Genomic DNA, 23,868 nt, shown 5'->3' with positions numbered 1-23,868 from the left:
TTCCATGTCTCCTGAGCCACTTCGAATTTGTTTCTCTGTGTAACTGTTCCCTCTGCCACACTTCACATGCAGAGAGGTACAGTGAGTCTGTCATCTCTACCAGCAAGGCTGCCTCAGACCCAGGTTCGAAGTCACCGACTACAAAAAGCGTGTCTCAAGATTGTGAACTCCTATGTAGTAAGTAGCCATCCGCTCTGCAAGGAATTATTCCCTTGGGTTATTACCAAAGAACTTTGCAATTTGAAATGTTCTGATGGAATATTTGCACTGGCTGGTTCTCTGGCACCCTCCAGGTGGCCCAACCCAAAGCATAAAACACCCCGTAACCCTCCCGTGCATTGTCCCGCCCTCCAACCCCCACGAGGAGCCACAGGACCCAAGGGGACTAGTGTTACACACACATCGGGCCAGTGCAGGTTTTCTGGTGTTTATCGTTACTATTCTTGGTGCCTTACACTCAGTATTTAGGGGCTGACACACCCCTTGTGTTTCTACTAAATGGGAGCAGCTCCAAAGCGAGATTCTGCTGAGCAGGCTCTGACGTCCTCACCGACTCAGACGCTCTCTCTGGGTCTGGCTGGGGTCAAGGAATCAGAGAAGCCACACCCAGGGGTGTGCGGAGAGAGCCGACGGCACGTGGAATCTTCCTAGTGCCGTTAACGTGGTTCCAGGCAATTAGAAATGGTTATAAAATAACTTTTTGAAAAAATCTTGGGTCTTATTCATTTTCCCACTAGGAGATTAAACTGATCGTATATATTGATTTATATCCTGAATTTATGAAACTTCTGTGTTGGGAATGTCCTACTGTAAGACTGATGAATGTAAAGAGTTAATTTCAGGGTACAGATCTGCCTTAATGGTTTTAAAAAGTAAACTATTTTTTAAAATGACTTGGTGAGTCTTGAGTGATGCTGTGAAGATGAACTGTTTCGAACCAAATCCCCAGCAGTCGTGTGTGGGAAAGTGCGCTCACCCACTCGCCCGAGGTGGTCTTCCCTCGTACAGTCCCTTTCTGTCCTTCACAGAACGTGCCCGGGACAGTGCGGCCCTGGGACAGGACACCCATGTGGCCGAATAACAGAAAGCAAGGAGAGCTTTTACAAGGACGGGCATCTGAGAGTCCCAGCCAGCACATGCCTGGTCCCAAAGCTCTTTATTCTTTTCCCATAGAACGCATTTCTCAGACTCCCAGGCGGTGCAGGGGGGCCTCGCAGCAGTCACACCACAGGGTCCCCCGCTAAGAACCAGCAGACAGGAGGCGGCTCACGGTCCAGACGGGGCGCTGCGGGGAGCGGTGCCGCGGGACCCCGGCAGGCTGCGGGGTTGCACTTTGCAGGCACCAACGGCCGCGTTCGCTGTGGAGAGGGTGCAGGCCAGCAACAGAAGGCTGTGAGGTGCGGGCCCGAGGAAGGACCCGACGGCGTCCTCCACCTCGGCGTGGAGGTGGGCCTGTCCCCGGAGCTGGAGCCAGAGCGCGGGCGACGAGAGGCCGGAAGCACCAACGCTCGACCTCCCGATCCACCTCCAGGTCTGGCGTGCCGGTGTGACCACACAGGGTCCCCCCACACCGGACCCGCAGCTCCACACAGCGGCCTTGGTCCCTGTGCTGCTATGTCCGCAGGGCCCGGCAGAGCAGCGTGGACAAGGGAACACCTGAATCTGCTAAGTCCCACGAGCCCAGCCCTGCGTGAGCAGGAAACGAGCCGGGGGCCAGCCCTGCAGGAGGAGGGCGAGGGGGCCAGCGGGCCCGGCCTCGCGTCCCTTTGGTTCCGGCCCGCAGTCAGCGCCAGCGAGTTCTGGGGCGCCGGGCTGGGCTCGCAGGGCGTCTGTCCGCGGTCTGCCCTGTGCCTGCCACCGCGGCACGGCCCCGGTCCCGTCGCTGCTGCAGGCCAGACTCCAGCTCCCTCCAGCTGCACACGCTGTCCCAGCGGCACAGCACGCCCAGCTCAGCCCATCCGTGACACAGGCCACAGAGGCCAGGTGACCCAGGAGCCCGTGCAGGCGCCTCTGGGGACCTGGCAGCCAGCCGCACTCAGGCCCGAGAGCTGGGCTGGGCGGCGGGCCTCTTTGGTGGAACCTTCCTTTTCTGCAAGTCTTGCCGGATTTCCTGAGGGAAGGCAGCGATGTTCTCCTGGACACAAGGGAGGCAAAACCGCTTGGAGTAGAACAAGCTGCATTCCTGAAAGAACACGGAGCGGACTGAGTGCCACAGGGCACCGTGCAGCCTCTCCCAGAGGCCAGCCCCTCGCCACGCGCTGGGCATGGGGCTGGGCAGGGCCCTCACGATATGCACGCATGAGAGGAGGCGGGAAGGCTGTAGCCAGAGCCAGAACAGCCAGAGGGAGACCAGCGCCCAGGGGCCTGGTGGACCACCTCGAGGAATGAAAAAGAGAAATGGAGAACGGGTGGCAGCAAGAGAGCCCGGCTCAGGCCCTGCGGGCACTGGCTGTCCAGGCTTCGGCTATGCGGACAACCTGCTGAGCCTAAACTGAGGCTCCCTCCCACCGTCAAGCCACATCGCCCTCGCCTTTCTGCCTCTGAGGGACAGGCCGACTGTTTCCATGGGGCCTGTGACAGCTCCCTTGTTCACACTCCGCCCCCAGGCAGAATGCTGGGGGACCTCTCGGAGGGCGGATCTCTCGGGGCAGGGGCCCCACTCCCCGGCTATACCGCTACACCACCCTCGAGCTGGCGCTTTCAAACGGGCTCAGTAGTGCTGGTGGACTGGGCCCCTCAGCCTCTCAAACCTCAGTTTCCTCACCGGGAAAATGGGCACAATATTGCTTTGGCTAACGAGGTCGGGGGCAGGACTGAGGGAGCCGAACCGGTAAAGCGAGTCCCAAGCACAGGGCGTGGCACACACCAACACTCAAGAAAGCAAGGTTCCTAACTCTGGAAGGTCCCCCAAGAACAACTAGAAACAAGGTCACCACCCTGTGGATGGAGGCAGCACGCGGCCACCTCCACAATTGGTGGGGTAATGGCACACGGACACCGGAAGAGATGGTAGGGGGCGGGTGGAGAATTATCAGGGGCCTGGGGGTGGTGCAGAACCTCCATCAATCTATTTCTATTCCTCCACCCCAAGGAGAGCCTCTGATTCACCCCAGTTTGCCGCTGCATCTGTCCCCTGTCCTCCGCCGGCTGCAGGGGCCGTCCATATGAGAACCCAACGGACCTCTATGAATCAGCCCCGGCCACTTCACCTAGTGACCATGAGGGACCCCAGGGTCACTGTGACAAGGAAACGTGGAGGCACACACCGTCCTTGGGAAAGGGTCACGTGTCACCTGTCCCTCGATCATGCGTGTGGAGTCCCAGCCACAGGGAGGAAGGAAGAGAGGAACAGCCGCACGTGACTCACTCACCGGGCCCACGCACACCAGCCTGCTGCATACACTGCACCGCGAGCCGAGGATCAGGAATCTGTCCTTGTCCGAGGTGAAGGGGTCCTTCATGACGTAGCTCTCCTCCAGCAGGCTGTAGGACAGTAAGTGACGCCAGCATCGGAACCTCTGCTGGCAGAAGCTCCGCGGCAGCCTGGACCTCCCCGGAGCCTGCACACGGCCGGCGCGTCAGGGAGGGGATGGTCCCCTGCTCTGGGCTCTGAAACACCCCAGTGGAGACGACCACCCCTCTTCCGCCGGAAAGAGGGCAGCTACAGCTCAAGTCCCCAGCCCCACCACGATGGGGGCGGAGGCACGAGGCCTCCATCCGGTTCTCAAGCTGTCCCCTCACACCAGCTCGGTGACACTCACTCCCGAACTGTCTGCCTCCAGGCGGGGAGAACCAGGGCACAGTGCTGGCCTCACAGCACGCATCAGAAAGGCGACTCGTGGGGCCCCAAGATGACAACCCCGGTTCCCGGTCAGCAGAAGAAACAGCCAGAAGAAAGAAGCCTTGCCCCCTGCCACTTGTCCAAGGTGAGTGACACACTAGTCAACTTCCTCAAGATGTGCCATTTGATGAAGGACAAGAATCAAGCCCGGAGACCTGCTGGCTCTACCCTAGGCCTTCCCGGGTCAGCTCAGAGGAAGCCGCCCTCAGCCCTCACTCCCACCACTGCAAGAGCCGCAGGCAGGCGGGCTTTCCGCGGACAACCAGCAGGATGGAACAAGCCCCGGCCGCAGCTCCGTTCACGCCCAGCTGCTGAGCGGTTCCAGCCTGAGTCACAGTGCTGCTACCCCAGCTGGAGAAGGTGCTGGACTCCAGGCTCAGCTGGAAGGAAGGGGCTCGCAGGTTCAGGAAGAGCTGGATGGCCCTCGAGCCTTGCCCCGTGCCCCCTCAGGCCACAGTGAAACGTCCAGAGCTGGGCAGGGTGGGTCTAAAGCCAATGCCCAAGCCAAGTGTCAGACTCAAGGCAGCCAGCTTGGGCGGGGCTACTTGGGCCACTGGACACTGGTACTCACATGACAGACTGGGTGTTGGGGGGCTTCTGCCCCACATAGCTGTATGGAGCTGTCAAGGCACAGAGCTGGCACTCAAATACACCCAAGGGACGGTGCTCTGACTCACACGCCATCTGAGAGATCAAGACACAGGCACATCAGAACCAACGAATACCCACATTTCAAAGCCTCCTGCTGCATGCTTCTTATGTGGAATCAGAGGGCACCCCTTACAGACAAGAAACCTCAAGTTTAGAGTAAGTACAAGACCTGCTCAAGGTCACATTATGTTCAATTGCATATGAGATATTCACTAAGAGACATTATATGTTAGGACATAAAAATGAGCCTCAAAGTATAAAAGACTATAAAATCATAGAGTACATTCTCCAATACCAAAATAATCAATATCAGTAACAAAAAGATACCTGCAAAATATCCAAACATTTGGGAATTAAACAATATACTTCTAAATAAACCATTGTTCAAAGAAGAAATCACAAGGGAAATTAGAATATGTTTAGAACTAAATGAAAACTAAAGTATAATACATCAGGATATGTAAAAAACAGTTTAAGCAGTGTTCACAGGGAATTTGCTGCTTTAAATGTTTAAGTTGGAAAAGGTTGAAAACCAGTCATTTCAGTTTCTACCTTAAGAAGTTAGAAAAGGCATATTAAACACAACATAGACAAAGAAGAAAATAGAACAGAAATCAAAGAAATAGGAAACGGACAAAGAAAAAAAAATCCATAAAACCAAAGCTGGTTATTTCAAAACTTGAATAAAGTTGATAATCTCTAATTAGAACAATCAAGAAAAATGGGAGAAGATACAAATGACCACAATCAGGAATGAAAGAAGGGACGTCGCTTATACACATTAAAAGGAAAACAAAGGAATATTGTGAACAACTTTTTACCAAATAAATTTGATAATTTAGATGAAATGGATGGATTTCTGGAAAAAATACCAATGATCAAAAGTGACTCAAAAAGAAACAGAAAACCTGAATACCTATTTAAAAAACTGCATTCATATTTTTTCTAAAAAATGAAATAAGACACGCACAAAAAAACCATGCCTAAATGGCTTTACCAGTGACTTGTCAAGCATTGAAGCAAGAAGTAATACCAACATATAGAAACTTTTTCAGAATATAAATACTTCCCCAGGGATTTTATGCGGCCAATGATACATGGACACCAAAGCTGCCAGGATTACCCTGATACTATTAACCAGACGAAGCAGTTCCTTAAAGACTACAGACTGATATCCTTCATCCACACACATACAAAAATATTTAGCAAAATATTGGCAAATTGATATGATAATATATAAGAAGCATCATGACCGAGGGGATCTGATTCCGGGAATACAAGACTGGTTTAATACTGGGAAACCAATGAATGCAACTCATGATAGCAACAGATTAAAGAAAGCCAGAAAGCCCCATTATCACTTCCCACAGATGCATAAAAGCATGGCGAGATCCAACACAATCGTAGAAAACCCAAGGCTCTGACGGTGCTGCAATGCTAAGGGGCTCCCCAGAGGCATGCGAGGCCTCCAGTGTGGTTATTAACCTTTGCAGTCACCCCACTCCCCGCCACGGACCAACCCTCGGAGCTCCCCGTTATTCCCTGCGTCTTGCCTCTGCTCTTGCCGTCCACCCAGAAGGTCCCCCCACACCCCTGCCTGTGCAACTTCCCTCTGGCCGCCTTCAAGATTTTTTCTTTGTCCTTCAGCAGTTCGGAAAACATAGAATTCCTTTTCTTTTAAAGTTATTTATCCTGCCAGTGTGTTTCCTTAAGCAGTTTTGACCTGTGGTTTTCTATCTTTCATTGTTTTGGGACAGTTCTTAACCGTCACTGCTTCTCTCTCTCTTCCCCTTCCTGTCTCACTCCTCCCCTCTCCGTCCCTCCTCCTGCTGAGAGATTCCAGGGGCCAATTCCAGGGTGTCGCCCTCTGTCCGGGGTGTGTTGTGCCCTCTCCTCTCTGTTTCAGGCTGGGGAATCGCCATCGCTCCCTCATAAAGTTCACTGATTTTTTCCCTTTATCTCTGCTTAGTTTTTACACTTGAGCCTTCCTCGCAGTTTCCCGAAGTGCCCCTCCCGAGGTCCAGAGGGCCCGCACGTACGGGCCCGACCCCCGGAGCTCAGCAGCGGGAGGCCTTTTCCGCGTCCTCTGTCGCGTTCCTAACGCCTCAGGGAGCAGCTCCGAGCAGTAGGGCTCGGAACCCCACAGACCTCCACTGAGGGCCGAGATAGGTAACCAGCGACAAGCGTGGTCCAATGGCGGTTACCTGGCACACACAGCGGTCCTCTTGCGGCCCCGCCCCCAACAGTCCAGGCGCACGGCGCATGTGCGACCACGCCCCCAACAGCCCAGGCGCACGGCGCATGTGCGACCCCGCCCCCGAGTGCCCAGGCGACCGAGCATGCGCAGCGCGTTCCACACGGGACACGGGAGCACCGCGGTCTTTGTGACGGACTCTCACCTCATTCGGGTCAGTCAGATCCCGAGCTTTGGAAACTGTGGTGCCTGGGGCGGTCGTGGGCCTAAGGCGGCCAGAGCACGCCGACTGGGCCTGTTGTTGTGGCCGCTCCAAGGTTCTCGGTCTCTTGCTGACTTTTCCATCGGGTTCTGAGAGTCGAGGCCGCTGATGTGCGTCCCGCAGAGAACCTGACTGCGCGGAGGTCGATCCCCATCGCTGTCCCTCCTTGCTTTCGCTCTTCACGCGCCTCGGGTTGAAGTGCCCTGGTCTTAGTTAACTCGCGTGCTCCTTGTCCCCCACTAGGACGGGAGTCCCCTGCGCCTGGGCCGCAGGCAGGGACGAGTGTGCCCGTAAGACATCAGCCAGGATGGGTTCCGCACAGCCGTATGGCTTCCTGGGACCTTTGTAAAGCCGTGCGCGCTTGGGCCCTATCACCGTGCTCCTCGGAAGCCCTAAAGTGGCCTGCCGTGCCCGTCGTGATCTGGGCCTATACTTCGACCTCCCCGGCCTTCCCCATCCGCCGCGGCTTCCAAAGGTTCTCCTGGCTCCCACTCTTCCCCGTCCCTGTCTCTGCAATGGCGACCCACTCACCTCACTCCTGGCCTCCACTCGTGTGTATGTGAGGCACCATTCTATAGGGTTTGGGGTTGACTCTGAAGCCAGCGGGCCTGGCGTCTGAGACGTTTTCCTTTGGGGAATTGAGAAATAAGGATTATACAGGTATTTTAGTAATTCTGGGAACGGACTACTCTTAGACCAGGGTGGGCAAGAGGAGCCCCGGCCCTGGGCCCTGGGAATTAGTGATCACTTTGATTTTGTTACTAGAAAACATGACCTCAACTGTTGTTATAGCAGTGACTTTCTTTGGATGAATTCAAAGCATTCAGGACTTTTAGGGCAGTGAAAATACTGCGTATGATGCTATAATGGTAGATACCTGTCATTATACATTTATCCAAGCTCAGAATGTACATCAAGAGTGACCATTATGTGAACTGTGGACTTTGGGTGATGACCACTTGTTGATGGGGTTCATGAATTGTAACAAATGTACCTCTCTGATTGGCATTTTGGTGGGTGTAGGGAGCCGGTGCAGAGGCTCTATGGGAAATCTCTGCACCTTCCCCTCGATTTCGATATGAACCTAAAACTGCTCTAAAACATAATTATGAAATAAAGAAAACAAAAATGACATTCAAATACAACGTATGCAATTAAACCTGGGAAAGAAACATTTGCTGGAATCTGAAGAAGATTCATGTACAAACAATCCTGAAACTAATTTCTGTAGAGGCCATTTTCTGGCCACCGTGGGTCAAAGGACAGTCTCTACTGAAGAGAGATTTGAACAAAGCAAGCTGCTGCGGTTCTGTTTTCTCTAAAATAGTCCAGCACTAAGGAATGTGAAAGGAGAAGAGTGTATCGAACTTGATATGTTGTAAGAAATGGTGATAATAGTGGAAAAAATAACAATGAAATGGAAATATCTTGAAATATTTCCTGCAACGATGATAATTTTCGTGTGCATGCTCCTTGCAGTGTTTAAACGATACCAATATTCATGATTCTATTCTAAATCTAAAGCTTTAAGAATTTTATTGATGATTCCAGTCGCCCCTACCTCAGCACAGTGAAGTGTCCCCCAACTCAAATACTTAAAAATTACATAGACTCAGGAAAGATTGTCTAACTTGGCACTATTGTCGATACCACACAATTATGTGAAAATTATTATTATCAACAAAATGACTTTTTTGAAATGGAGCCAAGAAAAATGAATCTTCCACAACACATACATAACAGGTTATAGATTATTTAACTCATCTGAGCATCAGTGGCCCATTAACAGAAGAACCCCCAGGGATACACAATAATTCACTTTGCTATTTGCCCATTTTCAGCTATCTGAAAACCAGAGCTTTACATACAATTTGTATTTTATCTTTGTGGAAGTGTATTTCTCAAATAGGTGGATATAAAGTATATTATGTAATGGTTTGTAAATTGTAATATAAACTTTAAATATTTATATATGTAGATATTTTCATCCTGGACGGGGCCCCCACAGTGTTAGGGGTAGGCTTGCTGGAGAAAATAATTACCTATATATTCTGCCAATACTTATAAAATGTGGCATAAAAGTGGTCTTATGAGAATCTCTTATAAGCTTTCTAAAACTCACATTACTAAATGAATATTACACATGTATTTAAGTGAAGACTGAGGAAGGCAATCTGAAAATCAAAATGAAGTAAATGCAGATTAGAATTTAAAGCAAAAGTATTGATAATGCCCTTCAAAAGAAACCTAGATTTTGACTTCTGTCACTTGTTATTTTATTTTCCCGATAATGTTGTAATTGGCATCTCAATTTGTAAACCATGTAATGCTTGTCATGGCTCTACCAGTTTAGAAGGCCCCCACGCTCTCTGCTCCTGGCCACATGTGGGAGAGGCCTTGTGACTGCCTTGACTTCCCATTGTAACCACAAGTTGAGAGTCCTGTCTCCACTGCAGGACCCACGGCTGCTGTCCTGGTCCTCACTCTGTCCTGGACCGCCTCTGTGCTGGTACCCGGGTCCCCCGCCTGGAACCCTGAGACCTCCCAGGCAGGGACTGCCCCCTTGGGCCCTGCATGTACGATCCTGTAACTCCCTCTCTAGCTCACAGCTCCCAATCATAACATGTGATATTGATCCGGGTTGGGGGACTCCACCCAGCCCTGTAGCTGTCTCCCTGGGAAGGGAGGCCAACCAATGTAACCCCGATCCTTCCAGGGTGCCAAGAGAAAGCAGGACTTCAGCTGATTTCTCCATTTAGGAAGGCCGTCTGACTATGCCACCACCCTCCCCCAGAGCTCTGAGTCTCTGGCACACCTGCCACTGGTCTTCACAGGTTCTAACATGGTAGTCCCCAACCTTTTTGGCACCAGGGACTGGTGTTCCTATGAGAATCTAAGGCTTGATGATCAGAGGTAGACCTGAGGCAGTGATCCTGGCACTGGGAAACTGCTGTGGTACAGATGAAGCTTCGCCCCACTCACCCGCCGCTCACTTCCTGCTGTGCAGCCCATTTTCTACCAGGGCACGGACCAATACCAGTCCACAGCACGGGAGATGGGGAGCGCTGCTCTACCTACAACAGGGGCGGAAACTGTGAACTATTGCGCGGTTCCATGGGCAGGTGTGTCTGGCAAAAGTAATCACTCGATCACGCCACCCCACCGCAGCTCCGCCACTCCTTCGCGGCTCCCCACTCCACGCAGTGTTGACTCTTCTTCTCAACCTGTTCAGAAGTCGGGTGGTAAACACAGATGCTATGAATGTGTGCTGCAGGCAGCAGCAGCAGGCCAGTGTGGACCAGACCATGCTCGTGACCTCACTGCAGAGCCCTTAGAAAATCCAGATCTGAACTCCGACCCAAACTGCGTGAGTGGCCTTGGGCAGGTCACTAAACACCTTCATGTTCTCACCTGGCAGAGAAGACTCCGCCCCGCCGTGGGCGTCCCCAAGAGGTGTTCCCAGGAGTCACAGATAGAAGCTGGCACGGATGGGTGCTGGCAGAATTACTGAGGCCCCGGCAAACAACCCACACCAGAGACAAAGTGGCACTGACTGACTCTGCTGTCCCGCCTTCCCAGCCCCGACTTCCAGGGCAGGATGCATGTGCTGATGAATCTTGTGCAGAAGTCAGTGTGCGTCTCACAGAAGTCGCACGTTTAACTCTGATACGACTGTTGCATAAATGCCATGATCCTGAGTGAAAATACAACAGCTGCCAGCACTCGTTTCTCTTAAACAATAAACCACATGTTCTTTATTATTCAATAACAATCCAGACTGTAAATAACCAAAAGCCCAAATCCTGGATGCATATATTTCTATATCCAGTATATATAACATTCGCTATCTTTCTGTGTGAATCCATACACGCATCTCTTTGTTGTTTAACAAAAATTTTGTCTCAAGGCCAGAAAATGGTATTCAGTTTTACATTTTAACATGAAGGAGGCTTAGGGAGTAGATGGGAAGCTTCAGGAATCTGACTCCCGTTCCCGCCCCTGCATTCCCAAGCTCTAGGGCAGGTTCTGGGACTCCCCACAGGCTCTTCCTGGCCCTGCCAGAATGTAGGGATGGGGGCAGATGGAGGGCATGAGCAGGGAGGAATCTCTGCTCTAGAGAGAGAACTCTCAGGGTAGTGTGCTTGGGGTTCTTTAGCTCCCTCTCCCAAACCTGGGTCTGTAACACTATAAGCTACGCTGGGCTACAAAGACACACAACTCCCTCTAGAGGGAGCTCACCCCCTGGATTCACACGCTGTCACCTCCTCTCTCCCCAGGCGCTGCACTCGCCTCAGACCTCCTTCTTTCGTGCTCCTGAGAGCTGAGGCCAAGAGCGGGGTACTTCCAAAGGCAGAGGTGCTGCACTGTGAACGATATGGGGATATGGGTAGAAAAACACAACTGAGACGCTAACCATTCTGTAAGCCCAAGACCGAGCCTCCGGGGGAGATTCTTGCCTGGGGCTCTAGAAACTGTCATGGGCCATCACACCACGAGATAAACCATCTTCCTCTCGTTGATGTTTCTGGTCTTCAGCCCCAGGTAGCGACGGCTGTTCTTCTCTGGCTGCCCATACAGCATGTCCACAAAGAACTCGGGCTCCTCTGTGGCCTTGGATCGGAAGGACAGAAAGCCAAACAAGGTCCTGAGTTTGCCGCACAGATAGGTCATCGCTTCCACCTCTTCCGAAGGCTCCTCGTACACGGGCTGCTTCATTTCCTTGTAGGCCAACAAAATCACTGCCCGCAACAAGTTGATCAAGATGCAGATCATCAACAGAACAAATGATGACAGGAACAGGATCCCCAGAACCCTGTTCTCGGAAAATTCAGTGTTCTGAAAAGCCGAAACGCAGTAGGAGAAGATGGTCTGAGTGGCACGCATCAAGTTACTGTAGTTCCATTCGTGCTGACCGAACACCAGGCAGCCAAAAGCCATGTACACGAAGAAGTACACAGACACCACGAGCGCCATGTGGAAGATGCCGGGCAGCGCCGTCTGGATGGCCCTCTGAGCCAGACGCACATTATAAAAAACTCTGGAATACCTGAGGGTCTTCAAAATTGTCAGGAAGAGCAGGAAACCCAACGTGACCGTCATGGCGTGATCTACTTGAGAGACTGCATGAAAGGGAATGAACTCTGCGGAGTTCGACGAGTGAAGCTGAATGAGGCCGGCGGCCAAGACGTGTTTCCTTAAAAACAGCACGATCAACACGGCAAATACGCATTTTAGAGCAAAGTTGAACAAATTGTACACGCTCTTCACGTAGGAGGTCCTTTCTTGCGTAATGACATAGCCCTCGTGGGCAACGTAGGCCAGAAAGAAAATGAGAATGGCCGCGTACAAGAAGATTTCTACTGACGTCTTTCTGTTGAAATCGGCAAGCGCGAAGGAGTGCACGGACAGGCTCGTGTTCACAACTCCCAACGGAGAAACCTCGAACACGACCGACAGGCTGCAGAACAGATTTGCGTCTGGGTTCAACGTCGTCAGTTCCAGAATCACGGCCCACGTCTTCTCATCCAGCCACTTGCTGCTTCGGAGTCCCTTGAGCCTCTCTGTGGAATTAAACTGCTCCTGGTCTGGGAAAAAGTAGAAAGCATAGCCCCCTGACCCGTAGGTATGGAGAAGTCCATGGGAATGATACGGCCATCTCTTCTCTTTAGGCTTGTAAGTAAACCCTTGGGTATTCTTGTGTGTCGCCCGCTTACTGATTTTAATCCAAGAGCTAGTGTAGTTTTGGGTGTCTTCTGGGTCAGCGCCATATTTGGGATGACAATGAATTTCTCCTTTGATGCTAGTTTGTGCAAAGTTTTTGGCAGGCAGACATTCTTTCTCACCGGATTTCGCCCTCACCTGCCTCATCAGTGGAAGGCCGAGGATTATAGAGGCGCTTTCAGGAAGAAAGGTCGGATTCAGGCTGTTGTGGAGCAGAGGCACCAGCACGTCGTTGAGCCACGAATAGATGTCCTGCAGCCTGGTCACCGTAGCCAGGTCCACAGAGAACCGATTGCGAAGGAACTGATTGTAGTAGAAGGTGTCTGTGTGGCGTAGGAGGGCCACCAGCCACAGCAGAAGGGCCAGAAAGATAAAGTGAATCAGGACAAAAATCAGTAACAGGAGTGCCCTCCTCTTGAGTCTCTTCTTTCTTTTGAATATTCTGATTTCGTCTTCCGTGAGGGGCTGGTACATCCTGGTGCCTCGGAGGTAGATGATGTAGTCGTGTTGCTTGCGCATTTCATCTGGGTGCAACGTCATGTTTTGCAGCGTGATCTCGGTATAACGATAGTGGTTTACCCACGGGAGGTTTTTACAGTACTTGAGCTTATTGAGTCTGATGCCTGACAAGAGTATGATCTTAGATGGCTGCACCAGAAAAACTGACTGACAGAATGAACAAAACGATGCAAAGAGCCATTCTAGTGACTTTTCATAGCCATAAGTCAGTCCATAAACTACAATAAAGAATGAGGATATGCTAGAAGTGGCAAAAACCAAGAACCACGCGACATAAACACACCACCGAGGCAGAACAATGCTGGGCTTCGTGGGGAGGGGTGGAGGACCTGGTTGGGAAGAGGGCTCTGCAGACTCAACACCTTCATTTTCTTTTGAGGTTTTGTTATTGGCGTTCGTATTTGTGTTTGCCTTTGCACGTGAGACCTTGCTTTCTGCTTTCTTAAGCTGTCGACCTCTTTTTGAGGTTGCCTTGGAGGGAGACTTATGGAGTCCAGGAAGTTTTTTAGGGGGAAGCTTTCCAGCCTCTCTGGTCAGTGCCTCAGCAGTTTCGTGAGCATGCCACTTTTCCAAGCGTTCTTCCCAGTATTCACTTTCAACCAACATCAAGGGATGCTCCCGAGGAGACACCTCCTCTAGCGTTGCTCGGTCTCTACTCTGGGAATAGGTGAACAAAAAAGTGATCATCACTTGCACAGGGATAGTAATTAACACACTTTCCAATCCTATTACAATTGATCTGATGTATCGGCTCCTTCTCGGCTCAGTTTCTTGCCTATTTAGATTAAAGAACATGATATTGCACAGAAGGGAAGACAGCAACATTGCCAAACAACAGGACAATCTCTGGAGCCTATTGAACGGTCTACCAACGACGCCAGCAAAAACAGAGAACCACATGTGATTTTTCCCCAGAGTATCGGTCGCATTTATCAGGAAAAAGTCGATTCTACTTAGAGGCTCATCTGGGTGGGTAACGTGAAACGTTCTGTCTAAAGAGGTGTCAATCGAAAGCCATTTCCGACACATGAACAGCCAGATGTGTCTGCTAAACAGATTTTCCACTTTGATTCTACTTAAATACCAGCTGGGGGCTCTGCCCTCATTGTCGTGCCACACGCGAATGGAGTGAATGTCCCCCAGGTCACTATTTGTCGTCAGGAGGAAAGTGCTGATGCTTCCTCGGTAGAGAGTTGTAAAATGTGGGTGGCTTAGACAATGCACATCGCTGGTATTTTTTGTTCCCCTGAGTTGGACAAAGACATTGGCCCTGGTCCCAGACCCGCAACGGCTTCCCGTAAAAATAGTGATTAGGTAACATTCGTGATCATAAGGATCGTTGTCAGGCAGAACTATCGCATAGTCCCGAAGAAACTGGTCAGTTTCATCTCTGTGCAAGGCCCAGAACGCTAACAGTATGTAGGTGAGCATGATGAAAAGCACAGTGAATAAGGTCACGGGATTATGAGTGACTTCCTTGATGACTTCTAACCGCAGGTCTATAGGATTAGGCACCACAATCACCTTGGCCGTCAAATAGCGGGCATGCAGGTGAATGTTGGCTAGTCCGATTGTGTTGAGCTGGCGCCTGGCCCTCCTCGTGTTCTTACAGACACAGTGCACTCTGTCCCAGGTGGTCATCTCTCCGAGAACACAGATGTCTTCTCTCCAATCACTCTGGATCCCAAACATGTCCAAGCAGTGAACGTAGAAAAGAGAGATTCTAACTACCTTGTCACTGAGCTTCGTGACAAAACGAGGGGCCTTCAGGACCACGGCTATGGCACACTCAGTTGATTGGCTTCGCTGAGCTATGGCTTTCAGCAGGGACGGTGGAAGGCAGACCACACGGGCCACCTTAACTGTGCAGGCTGGGTCAAACAGGTCACTCTGGTTGGCAATTGGAGGGATGTCATGGGGCACGAGGAAGGTGGCGACCAAAGCCGTAGGGGTGACATGACTGCCGGCATACACCAGCACCGTGAACGGCACAGTCACTTCCGTCAAAATGTGAACCAACACCTCCTTCCCTGCTCCGCTGTCCACTTCGAAGCTGAACCCCCCTGCTGTCTTTCTCAAGGACTCATCAACCTCACTAGGCTCATTGTCGGGTCCCACTATGAGACTAAAAGCTGCAAAGCTCAGGTTTTTCCTGCCGAGGTACACTTCCGCGACGTCAGGCGTGATCTCTACCCCACTTCCGTTAGGTGCGGTTGCTGTCATTCTGAATCCAACCACATGTGCAGAAATGTTCTCCTGATAACTTAACCAAGGAAAGGGGTCCTCTGCAAACTCACAAAACATCATAGAAATTGGAGAATTTGCAAGCAAGCTAGGAACACTGCTCACGTTCAGTGCTGGACGAAAGCAATTTCGACAGTGTTTCTCATTGCCTAGGATGCCGGTAACATTCTCTTTTTCTGTTTTCTTGACATATACCTTAAAGCTTGTGGTCCACATGATGGTGGTTTCATTCCCCGGCACTTTACCAGCCAATATTGTGTCTGCCAGAGATTCTAATACAAGAAAAGGATCCTCAAAAACTTGGTGATGAGCAATTGTTTTAAAGATATTAGACAAACTCGTTAATATTCCAGTGCTCAAGATTTCTATTTGTTCAGAATGAAAGTGTTTGTTTTTTTGTTGATGCTGTTGTAGAGCTTGATTTGCTTCCCAAATCCTCACTGTGGTGAGTTTCTGAGCTATGCGAGTGAATTCTGAGGGTTTCTGGGTCAATGTGGCAACAGCTATGACTAACTGGCTAATTTCCATCAAATTGCCCATAGGGAAAACGAAAGTCTGATTGACGAGGTATTCGCGGAGTCGGGCTTTGTCTGCTTGCAGGGTCGATTTGGTTTTCATGCTATTCAAAACAGAGGCTACCACATATGTCAAGTAACCTGCAGATAAAAAATCCCGCTTTCGAAGCAAAGGAGGTATCACTGAATTTGGGCCCATGGTGAAGTTGAGTAATTGATGCAGCACGGTCTTTGATGAGCTTTTGTCAGTAGGAGCACGTACAGTGGCGTACAAAGTCAACTGAGAAAAAGCTCCCAGAGAATCATACACCTGGACATAGATCTTGATGCTGTAACTATTGGCCAGCACACCGGCAGGGAGAAAGGAAGACGGTGACTTCGGCGCATCGCCCATATACAGGATGGACCCCAACGTGTTCTCCTTTAAAGAACTGATTTTAGCAAAACCATGCAAATCAGAGACTATCATTTTATATGTAAGAGGGATGTTCTTATCCTTAAAATTCCTACACCGGACAACAAACTTAGTATAAAATGCAGTCCCGTTAGCTGGATTAATTTTGCATTCTCCGATTTCAGGGGCATGGTTAATAACAAAGGGGTTCTTGAGAACCAATCTCACTCCACTCCAAGTGTCTAGATCTAGAGCAATCCAAAACTCAGCTTCAAAAAATTCCCTGAACGCAAAAGGTTTTATAGACAGATAATCGCTATTCCTCCCTGTCGCAGTTTGCCCCACCCAATCAAAGGGCATCTCCTTCCCTGAAGATGATAGAATCGACCACTTAAAGACATCATGGCTTACTGCACAGCTTGGGCAATTTAAAAACAATGAAAATCTCTCTGATATAATCAAAATTGTATCACAATTTTCAATACACACAATATTTGCTGTAGGTCTTGGTCCTTGGAGCACATGTACGGTCTTCTCAGAAAATGCTGTTCTGTCGCCCTTTGTTATCACCATTCTGAAAAAATATATACGATCACCTTTAACCATTTTTGGCAAAAGTGCGAGTACAGGGTCAGAAGCCCCTGTCCACTTGAGATTGGCCTGGTCTGGGTGACAAACTTCTTTGCTCATCACTGTTATTTTCTGTCCCTTGTAGTTGTTCGGATTCGTGGTACAGTACCATGAAAAATGGAGTCCGTCTAAAGGGCTGTCTGCATCTGGATCTGAGGACTTGGATCCATCCAGAACCAGCTCATCTGTGAAATCAATTGTTATGTTGGCGCCCCCAGAAATGACTGCCTCCAGGGGGCTTCTAACAACAGTGATATAGATGTGATCTGAACGACTTTCCTCATTCACTGTTGGCTTTCCTGTGGTAACAGTCACTGAGAAACTGACCACATACACTCCCCATGTTAAAGACCCCTCGGGGATGAGCATAACTGTTTTACCTGACCGGAACTGGAGTTCTGGTACATCCAAAGGTTTACTCCAGTCCGGCACATCATGTAATGAAGGAACAGAAAAAATATCCCAACGATGAACAGCGGACTCTGCAGACGGGCAGTCATACTCAGCGGAGGCATTGAGAGAAAGGTCCATCTTCCTGGTCAGCACCACAGGAGAACCATCTTTGTTGGCATTGATCTTTATATTTTTGATGACACAAATCACATCCATTGATAACTGAGAGAACACTGAAGACTCCATGGCTTGGGTATTGTGCGAGTTGACAGCTTCTAAAGCAATAGGCACAGGACCGTCAGTAGGACACTTGGTTGAGGATAAGAAGACCTTAAGAGGATGAGGGCCTCTAGGCACAATGGAGCAAGGCGACATGTTGGGGGCAGAAGAGGCTTCACGGGGCCTGAGCAGCCCAAGGTGAAAGGTCCGTTCCAGACCCCTAGTTGAGCGCCGCAGGGGGCTGAGCCCCTGTCGGGGGAGCAGGCTGCAGGGCGCTGACAGGGGCAGGTCCACGTGGGTGGGTGTGGCGCGGCGCAGGACGCGCACGTGGAGGCGGTGCGTGCGCAGCCGCCGCGCGCTGCCCTGAGATGAGGCGAGGCCGCGGCTACCGCTCGGAAAGAGGCTGCCACCCTGGGCCATCCGGGACCGCAGCCTGAGGTGGACATGGCATGAGAACACCGCGAGACCTCTGAAGCCCACATTGGAGCACAGTGTGGCTGCTGAGACATGAGTTATGGCCTTGGATGGAGGGCTGTTGTCTACAGCGGGCACCCCAAGGACGCGGATGGAGACCAGGGTCCCTCGAGGAGCCGGAGGTGGAAGAAGGTGGCCACAGCACAGGGCCAGACCCAGGCCGAGGAGGACAAGCCTGGGCACAGGACGCATGGAGCCAGCCTGGGCGCAGCCGGGAGGCGTTGCGCAGTCCTCCGGGATGTGCCAACGGCTGAGGGGGCGCGGGACGCAGGAGTCAGGGAACAGCGGGGTCACGGGGGTGGGGGCCGCTGACGTCCGTGGAGCCGTGAGAGGAGCTCCGGCTGCGGGCGCCCGGCACCCGCCCCCGCCTGTGTAGACCTCAGATCCCGGCCTGCTTGCGGGAATCGTTGGGCCCAGGTTCCTGACCCGCTGAGAAGGCCCCTTAGCGGGAAGCCCCGGCCCTGGAAGGTTAGGAAGCGCTGGCGATCAAGAGGGCCTGGAGCTCCCTGCGCCCCAGGGAGGAATAACTGCGTTTCTTACTCTGCTTTTCTTTTTCTACTTTCTTAAGGCGAAACCGTGAGTCATTGATTTTCGACCTTCTTTTCCGATGCAATAATTTCATGCTGTAAGTTTCCCCGCCAAACGCTGCTTATTTGCATCACGCATTTTTGTCGTTATCATTCCATTAAAAGTATTTCTAATTTCCCGATTTGGTTTTGACCCTTGAATTAAGAGTGCGTTGTTTAATTTTCAGACATTTGGAGTTTCCGTGAAAATCTGATGATTTCCGAGGCCCTGGGATGATGAAAACGTGGTGTCCTTATTCAAAAATAATTACGATTTCAAGATGGTGACAGCAGAGCTTTCATCCAAGCACAGTGACATTCTAAGTGTGGGGACTTGTGTGACGGCCCAGGTTGCACACCCGTGGATCCAGCCCCGGCGTTAGATACGAGTGAGAAAGAACGAGCGAGCGTGACGTGTGCTTTGAGCCCATCATGCCCCATGGAGCCCAATCAGAGCTGCCCAGGACGGGGTGCGTTAGGTCGGGCCCCAGAAATTTGGTGCTTTGAAGGTCAAACACGGTCAAATCTCAGCAGTTTCCTGTGGGTCACCTCACCCAAGTCCGGTATTAGAGGGATTATGGACTAAGTGTTTATGTCACCCCCAAATTCATGCGGTAAAGCCCTAATTCCTGATGTGATGGTGTTAGGTATGGGGGGAGGGAGGCTTTTGGAGGTAATTAGGGTTAGATGAGGTCATGAGGATAGAGCCCCCATGATTCACGTAGCTTTATTCATTCGGTTTCACAGCTGCCTGGTACAGATGCTCCTTGACTGACAATGGGGTTATGTCCTGATAAACCCATCGTCCGCTGAAAATATCGAGAGTCGAAAATCCATTCATTTAATACACCTAACCTACCGATCCTCATAGCTTACGTAGCCTCGCCACCTTACCTGTGCTCAGGACACTTGCATTAGCTGCAGTTGGGCAAATCATCTAACGCAAGCCCTGTTTTACAACGAAGTCTCGACTGTTTCACGTAGTTCATGTGTATCGCGTTTGCACCACCGTAACGTTGAAAACCCCTCAGTGAGACCATCTCAAGTCAGGACCGTCTGGGGTGTGTTGAGGGAATATGGTATAATTTATCTATTTTGCTGATGGCTGTCAGGGTCGATGTCTGTGATTTGATCATAAATCACTTTGCTAAGCAGTCTCACGCTAGTCTCCTTATGAACGTAACTGGTTGTTAAGTAAGCTGGTCTCAGATTTTAAGAAAACACATTTAGGTCTCCCCTCCCACGCGGTACGAGCCTACTTCTGCCCTCTCTGTGGGATAAAAGGTTCTTCATTCACCATTTGTTGGAAGAGGAAGGACGGAAGGATGGTAGGAAGGAAGGGAGGGAGGGATGGAGGGACGGAGGATGGGAAGAAGGTAGGAAGGAAGAGAAGGAAAGGAATAAAGAAGAAAAGAAAGAAAGAGAAAACGCAGGAAGGCAGGTAGAAAGAAAGGAAAGTTTCTTTATAATTAAAATGTCCGTGTCCAGGTGATAGTCAAAATTCTACATCATCGTACAATGAAGGTCTCTTCACCCAAGCTCTGGCCTGTCCTTTCTCCTCAGGCCACTTCAGACTCCCATGTGAGGATGAAGGAGGGGGAGAGGGAAGGGCCTGGCCCTCGGTGGAGGATGTGGTCCGGCTGCGGGTGTGTGTCGTGACTCATCCTTGGAGGGCGTCTCTCACTGCGGGCCGCTTCCCCGGTCTCCCACTCAGGCTGGGTCCCCTGACATTCTTCAGCCCTGGACCAGCAGGTTGTTTTTGCCTATCCCGAGCGAGTCCCTCACTCTTCCAGGGAACTGTCTTGGGTAAAGGCCAGCTCCCGTCCCTCTTCGCCTTACTCCCCCGAGCCCACACCTGGGCCATGGGAAAGGCAGGCACCCTTTACTCTGACCAGTTGGGAGTGTGTCCTTCCCCACTGGGGTCCTCACTCCCACTTGTCGCTCAGAGCTCCTGACACCAGTTTCAGGGCCTCAGGCCCTCCGGGGGCGCAGATCAAGGGGCCTCCATGAAGATAACGCCACTTTGCATGGGCGATGGAAGGAGGAGGCGAAACGCCCCCTCACAGGTTCAGCTTCCGAAGACCCTCTTCCCCCTGCGTCTCCCACCTCTACCCTGGAGGGTGCAGCGCGAGGCTCACCCACAGGCCCCGCTGGGGCGGCCTGGCCCGCTGCTTCCTTGCCAACACCCTCGGTGCCGTCCGTGGCCTGCTGGGCCTCCGGTGGCGCAGGGGGCAATGTCAGTCTCGGGTCTGGATATCTTCCCTTTTACCAGCCAGATGCTGCTAAGTTCTTCTCCAAAGTGTGGCACCAGTTTACACTGAAGGGGGAGGGGAATGCGGGTGCACCAGGGGGGAATGGGGGAGCAGGGAGGCGCTCGCCTGGGGTGCGAAGTTTAGGAGTGGCGACACCAAAAAACACAGTAACCAACAGAAATAATTTTTATTAAGGTAAATTTCACATAAAATTAAACATTTCTCAAGTGCATTTCAGTCGCATTTAGCACAGTCACAGCGCTGAGCTACCACCACCTCCGTCTGGTCCCCAACATTTCCATCACCCCAAAAGGAAGCCAGCACCCCCTCGCGCTCACCCCCATTCCCACTTCCCCCAGCCCCGGTAACCACTAACCTGCTCTCCTCGCTGTGGACTTGCTGGTCTGGATCTGTCATGTCTGGATTCTTTCACTTAGTGGGTTGGGAGGTCCGTCCACCTTGCAGCAGGCAGCAGCTCACTCCATTTTAGGGTTGAGGATGCGCCTCCATATGGACGCGGACCCCAGTTTATTTATCCATTCATCTGTTGATGGACGTTTGGGGTGTTTCCACCTTTTCGAAATTGTGCAGAGTGCTGCTGCGAACACGTGTGTACCAGGGCGTGGCTGAATCCCTGTTTTCAAATCTGGGTGTTTACCTGGGGGTGGCATTGCTGGGTCATTCTGTGTTTAACTTTTTGAGGAATCAGCTCAAAGGGATGCACCATTTGACACCTCCACCGGCAACGCATAAAGGTTGGGGTTCAAGACCCGGCTGGAAAACTGTGAGCGGATCCGCAGGCCCAGTGTCTGGCCCTCCCACCCCCGGTGCGCTGTCCGGTGGGGGCCCGCGCAGACACGGAGGTGCACAGCGAAGTGTGCCGGCTGCAGCAGCCAGGTCACGGAGGACCCGCTCTGGCAGATGTCCGCAGGCATGGTGGCCTCGGTGACTGCCTGGTGACTTGTGGGCGCCGCGCGGGTCCGAAGGCGACCAGTGAGCAAGGGGAGAACGCAGCCGCTCAGCCCCGCCCCTCGGTCCGCCTCACCCGCCCCCACCTGGAAGGTCGCTGTGGCCATCGGGGTCTGGACCCGAGACGGACCCGCACCATGGCCGCGCCCGCGCCACTGCGCGACTGTCAGGTATGCGGTGGCCCTGTGGCCAGCGGCCGCGCGATCCCGGGGTGCCTCGGCGAAACTACATGTGACCTGAGAGCGACCCCGCGTCAGGAGGTATGCGAGGCCTCCAGTGTGGTTATTAATCTACGTCTGGTTCATGGACCAAACCTCGGAGCTCCCCGTTATTCCTGGCGTCTTGCCTCTGCTCTTGCCGTCCACCCAGAAGGCCCCCCTACACCCTTGCTTGTGCAACTTCCGTCTGGCCGCCTTCAAGATTTTTCCTTTGTCCTTCAGCAGTTTGGAAAACATAGAATTCCTTTTTTTTTTGGCATGATCCTGCCTGGGTGTTTCCTTAAGCAGTTTTGACCTGTGGTTTGCTATCTTTCATTGTTTTGGGAAAGTTCTTAACCGTCACTGCTTCTCTCTCTCTTCCCCTTCCTGTCTCACTCCTCCCCTCTCCCTCCCTCCTCCTGCTGAGAGATTCCAGGGGCCAATTCCAGGGTGTCGCCCTCTGTCCGGGGTGTGTTGTGCCCTCTCCTCTCTGTTTCAGTCTGAGGAATCTCCATCGCCCCCTCATAAAGTTCACTGATTTTTTTCCCTTCATCTCTGCTTAGTTTTTAGTCCTAACCTTTACATTTGAGCCTTCCTCGCGGTTTCCTGAAATGCCCCTCCCGACCTACAGACGGCTCGCACGTCCAGTCCCAAACCCTGGGAGTTCAGCCGGGGGAGGCCTTTCCCGCGCCCTCTGTCGCGTTCCCAACGCCTCAGGGAGCCACTCCGAGCTGTGGCGCTCGGAACTCCGCAAACCTCCACTGAGGGCCGGGACAGGTGGCAAGCGGCAGCCGTGAGCCCATGGCTGGCACCTGGCGCTTGCAACCGACTTCCGTCGGGCCCGCCTCTGATAGCCCAGGCGCACGGCGCATTGCGGCCCCGCCCCCATGTGCCAGGCGTAGAGCGCATGTGCGGCCCCGACCCGAGTGTCCACGCGCACGGCGCGTGTGCTGTCCGTCCCACACACAGCCTGGCCCCGCCCCGAGGGCCGAGCGCAAGGCTCTTGTGCAGCGCCGCCTCCGGGACTCCGGACACTCAGCGCACGTGCGCCTCTGCACACCTGGCCCGTGGCCCCGGCGCGGCGCGCGGGAGGTTGGGCTTTGTGACGGACCTCCGCCTCCGCGGAATCAATCAGATCCCGAGCTTTGGAAACTGTGGTGACTGGGGCGGTCGTGGGCCTAAGGCGGCCAGAGCACGCCGACTGGGCCTGTTGTTGTGGCCGCTCCAAGGTTCTCGGTCTCTTGCTGACTTTTCCACCGGGATCTGAGAGTCGAGGCCGCTGATGTGCGTCCCGCAGAGAACCTGACTGCGCGGAGGTCGATCCCCATCGCTGTCCCTCCTTGCTTTCGCTCTTCACGCGCCTCGGGTTGAAGTGCCCTGGTCTTAGTTAACTCGCGTGCTCCTTGTCCCCCACTAGGACGGGAGTCCCCTGCGCCTGGGCCGCAAGCAGGGACGAGTGTGCCCGTAAGACATCAGCCAGGATGGGTTCCGCACAGCCGTATGGCTTCCTGGGACCTTTGTAAAGCCGTGCGCACTTGGGCCCTATCACCGTGCTCCTCGGAAGCCCTAAAGTGGCCTGCCGTGCCCGTCGTGATCCGGGCCTATACTTCGACCTCCCCGGCCTTCCCCATCCGCCGCGGCTTCCAAAGGTTCTCCTGGCTCCCACTCTTCCCCGTCCCTGTCTCTGCAATGGCGACCCACTCACCTCACTCCTGGCCTCCACTTGTGTGTCTGTGAGGCACCATTCTATAGGGTTTGGGGTTGACTCTGAAGCCAGCGGGCCTGGCGTCTGAGACGTTTTCCTTTGGGGAATTGAGAAATAAGGAT

The 23,868-nt window shown here is 52.4% G+C and overlaps 2 protein-coding genes and 1 long non-coding RNA gene across 7 annotated transcripts; 1 reads left to right on the top strand and 2 right to left on the bottom strand.

Moving 5' to 3' along the window:
• Positions 1 to 413: 413 nt before the first annotated feature.
• On the bottom strand, positions 414 to 22,634 carry CDPF1 (cysteine rich DPF motif domain containing 1). Of its 5 annotated transcripts, none has more exons than XM_039863178.1 (4): positions 22,619 to 22,634; positions 4,413 to 4,525; positions 3,372 to 3,483; positions 414 to 2,182 (listed from the first exon to the last, which is right to left on the bottom strand). In XM_039863178.1, the coding sequence occupies exons 2-4, from the start codon at positions 4,523 to 4,525 to the stop codon at positions 2,036 to 2,038; spliced, it is 372 nt and encodes a 123-aa protein (XP_039719112.1). In that variant the 5' UTR covers positions 22,619 to 22,634; the 3' UTR covers positions 414 to 2,035. The 5 variants fall into 5 exon arrangements, with proteins under 5 accessions (XP_039719112.1, XP_039719108.1, XP_039719110.1 ...); XM_039863174.1 differs by lacking the exon at positions 22,619 to 22,634 and adding an exon at positions 6,697 to 6,800; XM_039863176.1 differs by lacking the exon at positions 22,619 to 22,634 and adding an exon at positions 6,532 to 6,678.
• LOC120602868 (uncharacterized) lies at positions 6,686 to 9,413 on the top strand. The gene is made up of 2 exons (XR_005652876.1): positions 6,686 to 6,900; positions 7,192 to 9,413. It is a non-coding gene; the product is annotated as an uncharacterized LOC120602868 (long non-coding RNA).
• On the bottom strand, positions 11,434 to 21,815 carry LOC120602788 (polycystic kidney disease and receptor for egg jelly-related protein-like). Its single transcript, XM_039863008.1, has 3 exons — positions 21,252 to 21,815; positions 20,762 to 20,940; positions 11,434 to 13,845 (listed from the first exon to the last, which is right to left on the bottom strand). Exon 3 carries the CDS (start codon positions 13,792 to 13,794, stop codon positions 11,434 to 11,436), a length of 2,361 nt encoding a protein of 786 aa, XP_039718942.1. The 5' UTR covers positions 13,795 to 13,845; positions 20,762 to 20,940; positions 21,252 to 21,815.
• Positions 22,635 to 23,868: the final 1,234 nt, after the last annotated feature.

The sequence above is a fragment of the Pteropus medius genome, unplaced genomic scaffold (genome assembly GCF_902729225.1).
Source record: "Pteropus medius unplaced genomic scaffold, Ma_sr-lr_union100, whole genome shotgun sequence".
In the NCBI taxonomy this organism is placed as follows: Eukaryota; Metazoa; Chordata; class Mammalia; order Chiroptera; family Pteropodidae; genus Pteropus; species Pteropus medius.
Note: the sequence above shows the minus strand (reverse complement) of the source record. Positions and strands in the feature narration are given on the sequence as shown.